At 44.3% G+C, this 15,928-nt stretch overlaps 2 protein-coding genes across 2 annotated transcripts in view; one reads left to right on the forward strand and one right to left on the reverse strand.

The window, feature by feature from the left end:
- T265_01846 (hypothetical protein) overlaps positions 1-2,793 on the forward strand; it is a gene marked incomplete at both ends in the record, with an annotated part of 31,469 nt that extends 28,676 nt beyond the window's left edge. Inside the window, one exon of the mRNA XM_009165956.1 lies at positions 2,755-2,793. Coding sequence (XP_009164220.1) covers positions 2,755-2,793 — 39 coding nt within the window. The remainder of the gene's footprint in view (positions 1-2,754) is intronic.
- Positions 1-15,928, reverse strand: part of T265_01847 (hypothetical protein) — a gene marked incomplete at both ends in the record, with an annotated part of 74,870 nt that overhangs the window by 6,398 nt on the left and 52,544 nt on the right. The window contains 2 exons of the mRNA XM_009165957.1: positions 4,315-4,481; positions 13,182-13,982. The remainder of the gene's footprint in view (positions 1-4,314; positions 4,482-13,181; positions 13,983-15,928) is intronic.

The following is a 15,928-nucleotide window of genomic DNA, read 5'->3' on the forward strand; positions in this document are numbered from 1 at the left end:
GTCTTTTATGCTTCATCCCAAGGCTATCCATTGTCTGCCTTGTCACATTTTCTGATCGGAACCTGTCTTGAGAAACGAAATGAAGTGGCGAGAGACCAAGTGGCATGCGAAGCACATGACCAAACCAACTGGCACAGTCGAATCCAGTCACCGATTAATCGAACACTTGATTTGTTTCAAAATCATTCACGGTATTTGAACATTGCTAATTGGATATTCCTATTATAATGTAAGACACATCAAAGGCACCAACGGTCTAGCAGAGGGTCTTCGAAGCACAGTGGCCTCGGGTGAAAGTGTTCAAGAATCGGTCGCGAGATAAAGAAGCATTTGGGACATTCACAAACTAAAAGAAGCACCGACTGATTTGCACAACTCTGCTCACCGCAAGCGCGAGAAACCCCACGCAGGATGATATCCATAAGCATTTCAGGTGCAACGGCAATTAAACTAATGCCTCGGCAATCCACGTACTTAGGGCTGAAGGTAAGGCGAGATTATAGACACATCCTAGTCCAGCTCTGTCAGACTGTGGACAAGCCATTCTCTTCCATTCTTAAACGCAGCGAGTCCAAACAATAAGGACTGTTCTGCTTAATTTTTACTTCCATCTTCTGTTGGGATCGACCAATTTAAATCCCACTGTTAGGTCTTTGGTAGGTTGATCGTTATGCCGAGGTCAGCTAGATTGCACATCGAAGTAGAGGATGGGACCAGATCATCGACCAGTGGTTGTCTTAGTCCGGCGTTACGAGTAACTTGCAAGTGTCCAACAGCGACCTATACGTTCAAATCTTAGGCCTTTTTCAACCATTGCTACCTGACCTCCATTAAGCTGCAGAACAAGGACTCCTTTTAAGACAGAGCTGAATGGTACTGTCGGCTCGGTGAGATCGCTTTCTTTGCTTCAACCGGCTGCGGCCTTGCTTTGGGCTGTTGAACGTGTCTTGAATTTCGGATCGCCTTCACTTGGCTCACCAGTTTGTTTCGCGTTCAAAATCTGTATGAGTAGCTACTATCGTCAGAAGACTTTGACGGCTACATTTTGAGAGCAGTGATTGTCATACTGGTGACCAGTTCTCCACTTGGTCGGGGGCTGCAGCAGAGGTACGAAACAAGACACGACTTGAGTTCAGGCGCATGTTTCAGAATGAACGACAGTATTGAATGCAGTCGCCATCCACGTGTAGTCGAATGACCACCGGCGGATAACATTAGGCAATACGATGCTAACTTTCTTACTGAACTGGCGATACCAGGCTTGTATATCAGTTGATCGGATTCCAAATCCTGTCAATGATGAGGGCTCACACTATTGATATACTCCCCTAGGTGGAACTCGAGTACTATTTCGTCCATCACTCCTCAACTGCTCTGATCTGAGCTTTTATGACCTGGAATTATAATTGAAATGAAAATGCAAACTCAAATGTCCGGTGGTCAAAATGTAGACAAGAGCAGTCGAAGGGGATGGGAGGGTAGGTGAATAGTACTAGCAACTAACTACCCGGGCACCCAATAATAAGGAAAACTTCATTATTTGCAAGTAGCCTCAAAAAAATCCTTCAGCCGTAGCAACCTTTCAATGTCTAGCTGCCTAGCCGCCTGAAGGTTGCACAAGAGCTGGGATACTTCCAGTTTTCCCAAGTCTAGACAGGGGAACCCGAGAGACAGAGGCCGGGTTCGAACTAGGGATCTTCCGGTCAGTAAATTCGCGACATCTTGTCCCCATAAGTATCTTAAGGATTTGTAGAACATGTACCTACAATACTAGCGTCATTCGCCTATCCTGGTACGAATATTTCGGTTAATTTACACAAAATTGGAAGCATTGAGCTCCAGTTAGAACATATCGGATATGTATACTCTCAAACATTGTGAGACTTGAACCCCGGTCATCTGAAATGTCAGCATACTGCCACTGCTTCAACAATGTACACTTGACGCATCGGAACTACTGTTTGAAAGACGAGAATATCTGCGCTTAAACGACTTCCGACGCGTAGACAGACAATACGGTTGCTGACCCAACTGTATCAAACGACTGACCCACTTGCCAATATTTCCTTCTTGGGTAACCATCGCCCGCCAGAAGACTGATGAAACGGGAGTGGTAAGGTTACGAAAAATTCTTGTTGTGTTGATAACCCTAAACCAACGTGGTCTCACCTTGGAAGACAGTAGGATCCTTCGAGTCAACTAACAAAGTTCTATTAGCAGCTTGACGGAAAGTTAAAGGAATGCGTACTAGAATCGTTTTGTAAAAACTTAATTATTGGGGAGTCGGTAATGAGTATGGGTGTTGAGAAGCAATGTTCATGCTAATGAAAAAAAGCGACTGATAATCTTCACTTCACATTTCCACTAGCTCTATGCCGGTTGGGTTGGGTTAAGGTGAAAATCCTTGAGATAGTATATAAAAATTTCTGTCTTGACCTATGGCTGACTACTGAGCACTGTGGTTTGTTTTTACTCACGCACACGCCCTTAGCAGCACAGTACATACCACTGACATCCGAGTTAGTTGTCACCGTTACTCTTCTGCATAATGAAGAAAACGTGCAAAAGGGGTGTGTATGAATGATGTTCGGGGCTTTGACCAGACACTTTAGCGTTGATGTGTCTACTCATAATTAGGTAGTAGCGTAAAAACGACCCGCAAACGACATGAGAACGCACCGGTGGGATTTTTAACCGCTGCTTCTATTTCTGCGAAAAAAGTAGACAAAGTCTTACTCATCTCACCTACTGTAGCATATTCAATTGAAAATGTTACAAAGTGCCACAACGTAAATGACTGATTAGGACCTGACAACTGACAAAATAATTTACATCTTTCTGTCCTTCGACTAGCACCATTGGTGATCGGTCAGTGAACCGCGAGTGTGTGAACAAAATGTTCTATGCAGAAAGCAATGATCCGGGAACCTTACTTTGCCTGTTATTCCCAGCTGTCCACAAAACTACAGAACATCAAGGGTAAGCACAATTCAGGTAAGCAAGTTTTATGCCGGAACGAGTATTCAGTTGACAGCCGGAGTATGAAATTTCCCAAATGGTAATCCGTTGCTATATCCGAACAGGTTCAGAAATGAAACAGTAACTGCTCCTTGTAAAGGCCCGCTACATTCACACAAAAGATGAAGGTTACGTAGCAAAGCTTGTGCGAAAGGTAGGTCCCAAATTAGATGACTGCAAGACTGGAATTTCTGTGTAGCACAAAATGACGCGAGAAAACGCAACGGCTTACATCCCATCTGAATTCAAACGGTGAAGAAACAGAGCCCCCAGAAACGAATCGCGATGATTATGATCTCCACTATAGATACAATGGAAGCCAGGTAGAAGACTATATGATAGACGTGGACAATTGGGGGGAGTCGACACCTATGACATTGTGGGCGATTCTTTCGGTACAGGTGCTCACCGGCATATAGCTGGAACGATCAGGTAGAAAGTGACATGAATGTTTCAGGAACAAACAGGCACTACTATGCCGTCTACGAGCTATAAGTAGCAGACAGATACACGGGCGTTACAGAACATTCCTTGTTCCAGAAAATTTTGGCAAATTTCTCTTGTTCCCATGTAGGCATGTAATTAACAGAGACCCGGATCGATGAAAGTGACACCATCAATGCCTTCCCAATCCTTACCATAACTGGGAAAACCTTAACAAGGCTATAAAAGCCATAATTTAAAAGTAGGTGCCTCCATCGCTATCATTAAACTACGCGTGGACCACAAGCCTTAAAGTAAGCTTCAACAAACAGCTACCATGATATATGCAGGTATTTCTGTATTCGACACACGGTTACTTGAAGAGAGGTGAGACGAGCAATAAAACAAATATTTTGCTGCCTAACCAAAGTAAATCCTTGGTTTCGCCGCTTGTAAATTTTACTACTGGTTTCGGGCGCCCCCAATTTGTACTGAAATTTGGAGGTGATCATGAAAACCCATATTTATTGTGTACTGAAAAGTGAATCACAAGCGAGATTTTCAGGGGCTTACCCTGAGGAACGTTTACAGAGGGAATAATAGAGGTATGTGGATTCAGCCACCTACAGGATCGCACAGAAGTGCCGCAATGCTAGTTATGACCTACAATTCAGCAGGGAAATCTTTTCTGTGAATTTTTTCCGGTTCATAACAGAACGTTGTCTGTTATAAAGCCAAATCATGGTGCGTCGTGTGTCACTTGACAGGAATACAACCCGTCAATTCTCAGAAAGCAAAAGGAAAGCTACCCAGTTCAGGCCTAATGCTTGATTAGTGCTCAGATTCAAAATCCAATCCATAACATTCACTTACGTAGAATCTTCAATGACGTCTCGCAGAAAATCCGTCTGACCAAACTCCGGATACATGAATAGTAGGGACCAATGAAGATGGTTGGAAGAATCCACGTAAAATCGCGCATCAGCCGCGTCTGGGACACACACCGGAGGCAACCTGAAATTGACCTGTATGCCTCTGTCCTGGAAAACATAATAGAGAATCACATTTCGAAAGTAAAAACTCTCTACTGCGAATAGTCGGACAGCTATTTGTTTCTGAAATAAGAAAGGAAGACGAGCTTTGCATCCTAGTCCCGGGTGAGGAAGATCTATGGCTCAAATTCGCCTAGGCTGTTTTCCGATAAGGATTGAGAGAACACTGTAAAGTGGACTTAACTGAGGACTGATCTTACTATACTCACCGTCAGTGATAGTGCGCAGCACCAGTATTTGACCATCAAAACTCTTATTAAAATAAGAACCCTGTAGAGGGGAAAAAGAGGAGAACGAAACGAAACTTAACAAGTAGCCTACCACAGACGTTCGAAGTACCTACACCTTCAAACACTCATTCGGACAATTCGAGTAGAAACGGAGAGCCGGGACGTCACGAATATTGGTTCACAGTTGGGTGATGTAGGATTTCCAGCCAAGAGAAGGTAGGGACACTTGATTTCCATTGTCGAGTGCATCGCAGTATTAAGACGGACCTACATACTAGTAATTTCCCAAAGTCCCCTCTGACGAGTCATGCTTTCGCAACACCTTGGTCCGTGCTATCACAAATTAGACAGCGAAAACGACTATTTTCTCGGTATAACATAAAAAACATGCGTATCACATGACCGGAGCATTACTTATCACAACGCTTAACGCATTCACCAGAAGTAGGATCCAGTGCCTCACCAACCATGCATTTTGCTGTTACTACCGGCGAATTCTTCAATGCCAACGTATGACAGCCATAGTTCGTCTTGAATCAGAAACCCATTATAGTAGGCATACAAGGACTCAGACCCTACAGATGGAAATGAGGAATAAAAATTGAAAAATGGGATGACTGTGGTCAACCCTTCTAAATACACACTCGCATCCTTCCTTCCTCCGAAAAACGCGATTTGCGTGTTCCAGACTCTCGCCTACGACGATCTCAGTGCCAGAAATCTCGAAATTGTCCACAGCCCATCTCATTATCCAATCATTTGCCGAGGTGTTAGAACCTTGTTATTTCCAGACCATTTGTATATGTGACCCAGTGACCACTCTAGGTAAAGAGCAACCAGAATCTATTGAGGGCATCGGTGGTCGAAAGCTTTCAGGTTCCTGACGTCTTTCACATTTTGAGCTTGAAGTAAGGCCGGGAGAATGACGCGAAATTCTGTGTAGATCCCGATATCAGTTCATCTCCACAAGACCTTGGTTAACAGAGTGACAACTGCCACGGTTACCTCGATTCAGTTCAGCCCAGTATTCGCCAGCATAACCAACGCGGAAGTTCTCAGACGTCCCAACATCTTACTGTTATTGGTGATCAATGTCTTGCTGAACACTTGGGATAGCATGGCCAAACGCGACGCGTCACAAAACGGACCACAAGAGCCTTACAGGACTCGCTACTGGAATGAACAATGAGGGACGATTTTCACAGATCTGGCAACTGATCGCCGTATCAAGATGAAGTTCTATCGAGAGTCCATGCTCCGCTCCACTTACTGTAGGGAAAACGACCATGTTGCCATAACAAATCAGAAGCTGATCCAAGCCAGAGAAGCAAACTACCCGCTTTGCATCACTTGCTTTGCTCTCCTTGCTGCGATTTCAACGTGTCCCTGCATATGCTTGAAATCGCACTTGTACTAGAATATTTCTTTCATCCGCTCACACTCACAGATGCGATAAAATAAAATGATAAAAGAATATGAAGCCATAGGGCTAGTGTGATTAGAAAGTTGGGCATAAGAAACTTATTTTCTGAGACAGGAGCAAGGTGCAACAATCATAGGTACTCAAAAGACGGATTGAACTGGTTGTTTCAGTTGCTCGTTTATTTCAATGAATCTCGATGCCAGTTTTGTCACATCCTTTTGGATGTGACACCTTTTTTAAATAATTTTCCAAGATTAGTTCCTGCAAGAAGGAAAGTTGAGCGCATGAATGCTCCCAGGTTTTGAAACGTCTAACGTACCACTCTTCAGGTAAAGAAAAGTTACAGATTTATGGAGCCAAACAGCGGACCAATAAGCAACGTAAGTTTGTTCCAAAATTACACATCCAACTGGTTGATCTTTGTGGATCACTGTGTTGTTTGCCCATGGCTTTCTGTATGCGGATACACTTCATCATAATCACCACTGTCACACTAGTAGAAGCGATAGCGTAGCCCAGAGTACATGGTGCATTCATTCTGACACGCTTCACAGCGTTTCAACTGTCTGGTCGTGAGTTATTCAAGTGAGATTGACATACGAGGCTGACTGATGACCGTAGTCAGAGGATACATGAAGGTTTGCAGTAGTGCCACCTGGTAGATGCGGTTGGGTATTTGTATGCAGGACAGTCCACTATAAATTGCTGGAGGACAGTAATTGCATTAATGCTACGAACACAACGGCCAACCAGTGGATCTTGTCCTGAGAGCAACTTACACAAATCCCGCCCGGATAGTGAAAAATCCGGGTAGTTAAGGATCATTCAGAGCGATTGGATCTATTGGACCATACGAGGCTCGTACTCAGTAGGCACTAGGAATAGACGGATGAGGGTGGTAGATGCTGTATTGGAAAGTGGTACCATGAACAAATGGATTAAACATCATGAACTAAGCACAACGCACCATCAGCAATAAGGCAGTCAGTAGAAAGGGCGGTGAGGAAGCTGCGTTGTGGATATGGGTAGTCAGCAGTATAAGTCGTATACAAGATAACAGCACACAAGACAGTCAGTACATTTGGGAGGTAACAGAGACTATCCGGCACAAATATAACTGAGTCGTTAGCTGGCAGCGTAACGAAGTAACGAGTGCCATGTGTCAAAACGTGGAGATGACTGTCTTTGGTACATCCTTCACCAAGGGGGTTAAGTTTTTGACGGGTTACGAGATACTTTGGCGACAAGCTCGTTAAACGCGTTCTGAAGGGCAGATCGATTTCATAACGTCTATTTGACAATCTCGGCGAACACTGCAACAGATAGTGCCTCTTCATCAGCGTTTGTACGATGTTGGGTCAGAAAACTCCACGTCAAACATGGTCTCCAACCTCGAACTCAGACTGTCTTCCGCATGGCTGCTGAACTGGTTGCTCCGGGCTAGATTGTCATTGGCGTCATTTACTAGTCCCATGGACGCATCCTAGCGGTGTTCGATAAGCACGAGGCCCTGCGGCCTTCCCGTTCGGCTTTCTAGTACTCAATGTGCCGTAGGTATGTCCATTCCAATCATAAGGGATATTAGTTGGCCTTCGATGGCCACGAACAGGATTCCTTTCAAGGTGTCCCACTTAGACCGCTGCTGTCTGGTTGACAGTCTGGGTAACTGACGTAAGCTGGTGGACGGTCCATGCTTTGACGGACTGAGGCGTTTCAACCGGCAGCGACGTATCTCTATCAAAACAGACCCGAGTGGTTGATACATCGTTCTGGCCGTAAGAAATGGCGACGCCACTGTTAGTGAGCTGCCCCAATAGCCCGAGCTTTAAGGTGGCATCCTCTTTCAGCATTGTAGAGTCTGAAACGCGATCAAGGGGTGCATAAAATCTGTAAACTCCATGTGGGCCACGAAGAGTTACAGACATTACACCGAGCTCCATGGGCGTTCGATTACATCATCCGCCGGAGCAGCTGACGCTCACGTATGAGCAACATCCTGGCATGCTGGCCTCACTGACTTGGTTGACAGTTGAGTGGTTCCGGGTTCGACTTTCGAGAGACCCACTTTTCCGTAGGAGCAGACACTCGAAAACGGATAGAGTTGACATGAAATCGCAAGCAACCTTAAGGGGAAGCGAAAGCCCAGGGAAAAGTGGCAGCAATGCAATACAGTGTTACAATAAACAGCCGTAAGTTAGGCCACTCATGAGCAGTCAAACAAAAAGGAAGAATAACCGCAAGTGGCCGTTGGTTCACATGATGAATTTTCACCGAAACAGTCCGATGCGCTCACTTATAGTCGCGCTTCCGATATAACACTAAAAAGCAAGAAATGTTTCAATATCTTAGGAAAACTGCTACCTAAAATACCTGCAATGCCTTAGTTTTTGGGTGTGGATTCATGTGGCCCGTTCGACAGAAGAATTGAAGCAAGTTGCAACTACATAATTTTATTGAAACCTTCGGCTGAGCCGTAGCACTACAGAGTGAAGATCCCATACACATTCCATATTTCCCAAATAATAACTAAACTATTGTGGTGTTATTCTCCGAATGAAGGAGAATGTATGAATGAACAAAAACTCACGACCCTGCAGTTCTAAATTTGTTCAGGCAATTTTTGACAGATCGCTCAGCGACCCTCGTGATTGGATGACACAGAACTGACATGCGTATTAAATACGTGCACATTAAATCCCCGCCATAGATAACCTGGTATAAGAGCAGGGTCATCTTCCATGAGCCTGTACAAACGGTTTCTAAATGACCATCACACCGTCGCCGATCGATAATATCGACCAACCGTGGCCTATCTGAAAGTGCGCGGTATTCCCGTCGGTATGCAAAATAGCTACCTGGCGTCATCGGAGGGGAGAGAGGTACGCACTAGTCACAGTCAGTGCAAGCTTATCAACAACATAAGAATGCATGGTCCTGTGTGCGAATACTAGTGCTTTCTTGACTCGATCGAATGATGACGTAGGTGTATTCATCCAACCAGTATGACTGAGCATCGGAGGCGATGTTCTAGATGCTCCACAATTGCCAAATCGTCATCATTATCAGACGGACTAGAGACTAGGGCAGTCACGCATTGAACGCCAAATCTCAGACACGGTAATGCCACAGACTGCGTGAACGTCAACCTCACTAAGCACTACTTTAGAATGTTCCATCCTGGGGAAAGCAGTTGTCTACATGGATGAGCTTGCTGTTCAAGACTTCCATAGTTTGTTGGCAAGTATGAACTGATCGACTTTCGGTCGTTTCAACCCAGCATATAGATAAGTAAGAAGAAAGAAAGTGCAGCTCCACAACGGCTCAAATGAAAGCTATACGTCCAGAAAGAGACACTGCTTCCGTCTTGGTACGGCAGGACGCGGATTCATTTCATATGCCATAGAACCGTTTCCCCTACCAACTTTTATCCTTGTCCAGTTTAACTTCCCTCCCCTCCCATTGAACCGGCATTCACACCTCTGATCCGTTTCGATGTGCCTCGAACTTCACTGTTTTTTTACTCGCAGCTCCATTGTGTTCTAAATATCGATAGCTCACACATTCTTCACACCCATTTGTGTGTTACCCTACCACTTCCTCTGTTTAGAGGCAACACACCGTTCATGAAGTTGCTGAAAACCCTTCGACAGCAACCATATGAGTAGTATGTTGCGGCTATATAATGTATTACGATGCTGGCGTACCGTACCAAGTGAAACATGAGGCGGCCTAGTGCAGTACCTTCAGCTGAAGAACATCGTAAACGAGAGATTCAGTTAGGTATCCTGTGAAAACCAATTTGGTGCGCAAAAGAGTGTATTTCGCTAATTTCTCCGTTCTTTGAATGTCTACTGCATACTTGGTAGATAGATGACAGTCTAATAAGATGACGTGGAATAACGTAGGTTCGAGTAATTCTGTCAAAACAAACTAGGCTCTTTCCCGGTTCGTTTCAGAACGGTTTTCAGTGGACGGAACAACACTCCACTCATGAACCCGTCTATTGCGCGGCCTGCATATCATGGTAGCACGTCAGAGCTCATTGAGTAGGTGCTCCAGGGTTACATCATCCATGCGGTATGTCGTTTGGACAGCACTGCTGCCAGGACGGGCCCAGACATGGAAAAAGTACATGTGCAGAGAGTGACGCATTTCCAAAGTCATCATCGGTACGACACGTTCGGAAAGCAGGTGCGTTGGCGGAGTCCACCAAACACGGCTTAGCAACGTAAGACCAGTGGAGTGGGGCTGAAACTGTTCACACCGCCATTGACTGTACAGAGCGAACGGGTGAGCGACCATATTTGGCCATCTAGTCATCCTATATACTTATGCAAAAGCTCTGTGTGTTTTGTCCTGACAATACAGCCATGTCCCTAGTTCTGTGTCTTCTCCTTATCGCGTAGTCTGGCAGGCTCAGTGCAAAAGAAAGACTACTTTGCTAGGAAATAAAGCGTGGAATTAGGCACCTGGTGATTGTCAAGCCATTTACTGAACAAACTCAATAGGTCAAACATTCACAAAAAAATTGGGGCACATATCAACGACAAGCTTGGTCCGCCCCATGGAAATTTCAGAAAACTGGAGAGAAACCCTGTTACTGCTAATCGCGCTTTGGTGAGAAAACACCATGTAACTAGAAAAAACAGGCGTATTCAGTCACCAGCTCAAAATGAGGCTAGTTAAAAGTGGGGAGCAATTATCCGAAGATATACAATTAGCCAGATTCCTAGGGCATTTGGACGCATAGGCTAGAGCAAGCGGAATTACTGCGGATAATACGCCCTAGGAGGTTGGCAGTAGCGTTGTGTTGAGGTTGAGCGATCGAAATATGAATGCAGGCATCAGGCGATTGAACCTTGTCTCAGCCGCCTGATGAGTTTCAACCAGATCGAAAGGCACAGTAGATCGAAAATGTAGAATCCATCATACTGGTATCTAAGTATCAGCTGCAAAAATGGCAATTGTAAGGATCAACAAGGAGTTACTAGTGTGACGGTGGATACTACTGATGAGGCATGACTCCGCTTTGCGCCTATTGGAAAGTGGGATTTATTACGGGATTTGTGGAATTGCTTCGTAGCATTCGTTTACGTTTGAGTGATAGTCAATGAATATCCAGGAAAGTCCAGGAAGACGCGTTCGAGAAGAAGACGGATACAGAATTTTCATAAACAAGATGCATATGAGAGTTTTGCTTCCCTGCCCAATAGTCTGTAACTGTTCAGTTGGTGTTTTCTAATGAATAACTCCACAGCATAGGATCCTTCCTTTCAGCAGTAGCTTGATTCTCAAAAATTTCCAGTGCATGTGTGAATGCAAGAAACACCAATCTGGGAGATCGTTTTTTCTTCAAACCATTGTGTATCTCAACGACGCTTGCATCACCTTTGAAATTTTCAGAGCGAAACAAGAACCGCAACAGCTTCAACCAAAGAATGAAATAAATGAAACATGGCTGAACATCTTTTTTCCCTTCAAAATTGGAGTCTCGTTTAGTTTATACCGGGAATTCTGGCGACCAAAGGGGCATAGCACTCCCAAATAAAACATCAGTCTACTTGAGTCTAAATGCTTTCAAAACTGATCTTGACATTTTTCTCAATATGCTTCACATGGCGTCCCAAAGATACATGAGTGTTCGGAGACGCGAGGAAACTAGAGAGACTAAACAGATGTAATCGGGTCTTAGATTGGGTATAAGCACTCGTTCGACTGTTCGACCGTTGAAAAATAGCCGAGAACCTACATGACGCACGAACATACAGACACGCACTTAGCATGATGAACATAACATCGGATGTATCCTTACTTAATAGCCGGAAAATGTAAGGAATAAATTTGTGATAATGACAACATGAAAATGTTTCGGTGCTCTTAGGGTGAACGAAATTTGCAGTGGAACGTCAAGAAATTCTCGTCCGTCGTTCCGAAGGATACTGGTAACACATGAAAATGTTTCGGTGCTCTTAGGGTGAACAAAATTTGCAGTGGAACGTCAAGAAATTCTCGTCCGTCGTTCCGAAGGATACTGGTAACACATGTAAGCAGAAGGTATTTTTCATACCTGTGCATTAGGAAGGTAAATCACAGAAAGTCAAATGACACGACTGGAACATGCCAAATCTGGCACGCTTACCAAATATTCGGTGGGCGATACTTTCAGCGGACTTTAGTGAACTTGCTGTTTGTTCGAGCAAAGCCGTCCAGCCTTTGGTAAGCCAAGAGCGACGCAAGAATTTGCACAGGAGGTTCGAACAGCACCACCATTAGGGCTATGAGGTCGTGAACGCAATATTATTTGTCCGATTCCGCTACAGCCTAGTCAGTGCAGCAATACTATTCATTATGAACTTGGAGTTAGCCAGGTCTCCCAAACGGACTAGTGTAACCTAGGTCATTGAATTTCAGTATAGTACAAGTGGGTACATGTCGGGAAAAGGTGAAAAATGCTTCAGTTTTATGCACTTCTCAAGATACCCGCACTGGAGCATAGGAGAGTCGTGGATCCCTGTGACATGACATCCCATGACATCACCGGTAGACATGGCGCTGAGTGTGATCGCGGAATTATAGCGAACGTTGAGCTACGTTGCAACGGGGGTCCCACGGACCAACTGGAGTGCTTTGTTTGTGTGCGTGGGTTTATTAGCTTAATTTAAAGAATGGTGAGCTTACTTCTACCAGTTAACTGTTCGGCCGAACGAATTATTGATCAAAAAGGACTTTAAAAATATCAAGATATGAGACTTGATAGTTTCATCGCATGATAGATAGTATGTTTTTGGTTAGTGTCCCAGGCTCTTACTGGGATTTATCGCGCCACGTGATCGACTGAGGGCATCAGGTTTCCGCGGACTACGACCACAATAGTTCAGACGACGAATTTCTACGCTGGGTTGGTTCTACCGCTCAACTCTAACCTTCGGTAGACACCGTTACTACTTATGATAATAAAACTTGATAGTCGGCAAGTCATCGCCCTGGAATTACTTGCAGAAAGTAGAATAATGAAAATGTCCTGGCCTCACTTACCGTGATGAGCTTTAAAGTTGTCAATTGTTTATTTTCCTCTTCACGTTGAGCTTTGATCTTTGCGATCTCGGCTTGGTCAGAAAGATTTTGCTTTTGGCGAGCCTTCGCACGAGCTTCCGTCAATTTCTGACAGCCAGGAAACTTGGTTAGACCGAGTTCACAAAGCTCAAGACAATCGTGGATCTTGTCCAAAGCTAGGCAAGCCTCTACTGCTGTAGTGTATATTAGAAAAATTAGGTGAACACAAACCAACCTTTAACATATGCTTTTTGATGTTGTGGGTCCGCGACAAGAGCTGCTTTGCAATCCATTATACAAGACCTATAATTTTCTGCAAATTAAAAGTAGGTTACAAAGAAACCAACTGGAACAGTTACTTAAATACCAGTGACAAATTGCCCGATTGGTAAGCAATACAGCCACAAGATTCATGTCTTTCGGTTTGGCTCGAAGTCCGCCAGAGTAGGAATCGATAGCCTTAGAAAATTCTTTTCGTTTGTAGTGATAATTCCCTTCATCCTTGTAACTTAGTGCATTGGCTAGAATTGAATAAAATGTCAGGATGAGATGTCCGATGAAGTACCGTCGGGATCCTCTGACTCATACTTTAGCGCTTGAAGTCCAGCAAGTGCTGGGTCGTCGCTCGATTCTCCAATATCAGTTGCAAAAGCTGGATGACTTTCAAGAATCTAAAAGCCCGGTTGGGGATATCTGAATATGTGAAAAGGGAGTCAACCTTCCAGGGATCTAAAGCGCTAGAAGATTTGGGTTGATCGGAGTCCGCAGTCATGCAAAACCGTTCTGAAAAGGATAGCAAATCAGGATATACCAAACATTTTAAGCCATTCAGAGACAACACAAAACGACGCCAATTTCGATAAAGCTTTGCTGAGCTTAGCACTAAAAATTTGCTCCAGATCGATTAATTCATTAGTTCTCACACCCATGCCTATCCCAGGACGTCCAAAGAGACTTGCACAGCAAAGTTCTAAGATCACCTGCAAAGATTGTCTATGGTGTTCAAGATTGCACAGTTACCCTGAGTGACCAAGAGTAGCGTCGTACGAGCCAGCAGAGGAAGAATTGGGTTTGTTCCAAACACAGGCTGGGCTGAATTCGAAAGACAGGCTTACAGAAGAGAATGCAGGAAGCTGTGCTCGCTCAATTGATCAGATTTCTGAATTTGGACATTTTATTGCGAAAGTTTCATCAATCAAGGTGAAGACATCAACACCCTACAGAAAGACGCCGCAGCGGTACGCAGAAGTTTACACAGGCTCATGTAAGAAAGAGATGACTTTCGATTAAAACCATTTGTTCGGGTGGAAGTTTAGCTCACTTTTGGGTCGCTAAACCGAGGCAACGTCTCGAGACTATAAGAAATACCCGCCTGAAGCCATAAAAAGTGGATGATTGCTGCCGTAACGCGCGAACAGCAAATGCAATAAATTCTAATGTTACGAGTCCTTAGCATACGGTCAAACTCCTCATGGATAATGATTCGATTTGATCAATGATGCTACAGTGGTCAGCGTTCTACATTTTCGGAGAGTGTCTCATCAGCAGCCCAACCTTAATATGGAGACTAGACAAGGGCAGAATAGATTAGAAGTTCACCACGTGTATTATTCATATACCAGGTGAATGTAACAAAACAATACAACACGGAATAGGCCACTATTGAAGGTTCACTTTTGTCCTTTTAAGTATACCTGGAATTATGCCGATCGTAGTTAAAGGTAGGATGACTGCAATCGGAGTCGTGCTGGGTTGATTTAGAGATACAGTCATGTGGATTGTGGCTCGTTTTATCAGAAACACGGTGACGGGATATAGGAGTCCTGTTCCTTCGATATAATCTAGAAAAATTGCAATTTTAGGACAAAACAAAGCTCAATATGTGTTCCCAAGCTTACAGGAATTTATCAAGTCGCACCAGAACCCTGAGAACTAAAGGTCACACCATACGCTTTCTATTTATCAAGTCGCACCAGAACCCTGAGAACCAAAAGCCACACCATACGCTCTCTATGCATTGTTCATTTAGAGTACGGACGCATGAAAGCAGGATAATTTAAATGCGAAAGTAGATAATAGAGAAAATACAATGGTATCCAATCGTGAACCCGAGTAAGTTGGGCTACTGAGGAGTGCATCCGTGATTAGAGCCCAACCCGAGCATTTGTGTAGCTCCTGTATAGACTTGGGTAATCTGGTAGCAGCTCAGTCATCGTGCTTTCTTAGGCTTGCATGGCAGCTGTGTGCCAAACTGGTGTCTATCACAGCTGAACGATGCAATTTCACAATTCGACCTATACTTGATCTTTGTACTTCATTACCTCTCATCGGTTAATGACACAACAGGGCTTCAGTTGGACTGTTTGGTAGAGCAACGCTGGTCGGAAATGATCCATATTTGAACACCGGATGCAAGTGACCTTGCAAGAACACGAGTCTCACTATCAACAGATTGGAGATGCAGGAAGAAAGCGACATATAACCTGAGGCGGCCTGAATAAGCACGTGTAAGAGTACCACGGGTATTTCAGCCTACTTTCTTTCGGAAAATAACCGAATCAAGATGATAAATAAAATGTTTGCCTTCTGGGTACCTGTAGGCATCTCCAGAGCACATCAAGGGACTTGACTCATCATTGTGCTAAATGTAGGGAATCCGCAGCTGATAAAAACTGATACCATGTACAATTGGTGTTCTCAATATTGTCGTATGTTTAATCCACCTCCCA

Source organism: Opisthorchis viverrini (assembly GCF_000715545.1).
Source record: "Opisthorchis viverrini unplaced genomic scaffold opera_v5_20, whole genome shotgun sequence".
NCBI classification, from domain to species: Eukaryota; Metazoa; Platyhelminthes; class Trematoda; order Opisthorchiida; family Opisthorchiidae; genus Opisthorchis; species Opisthorchis viverrini.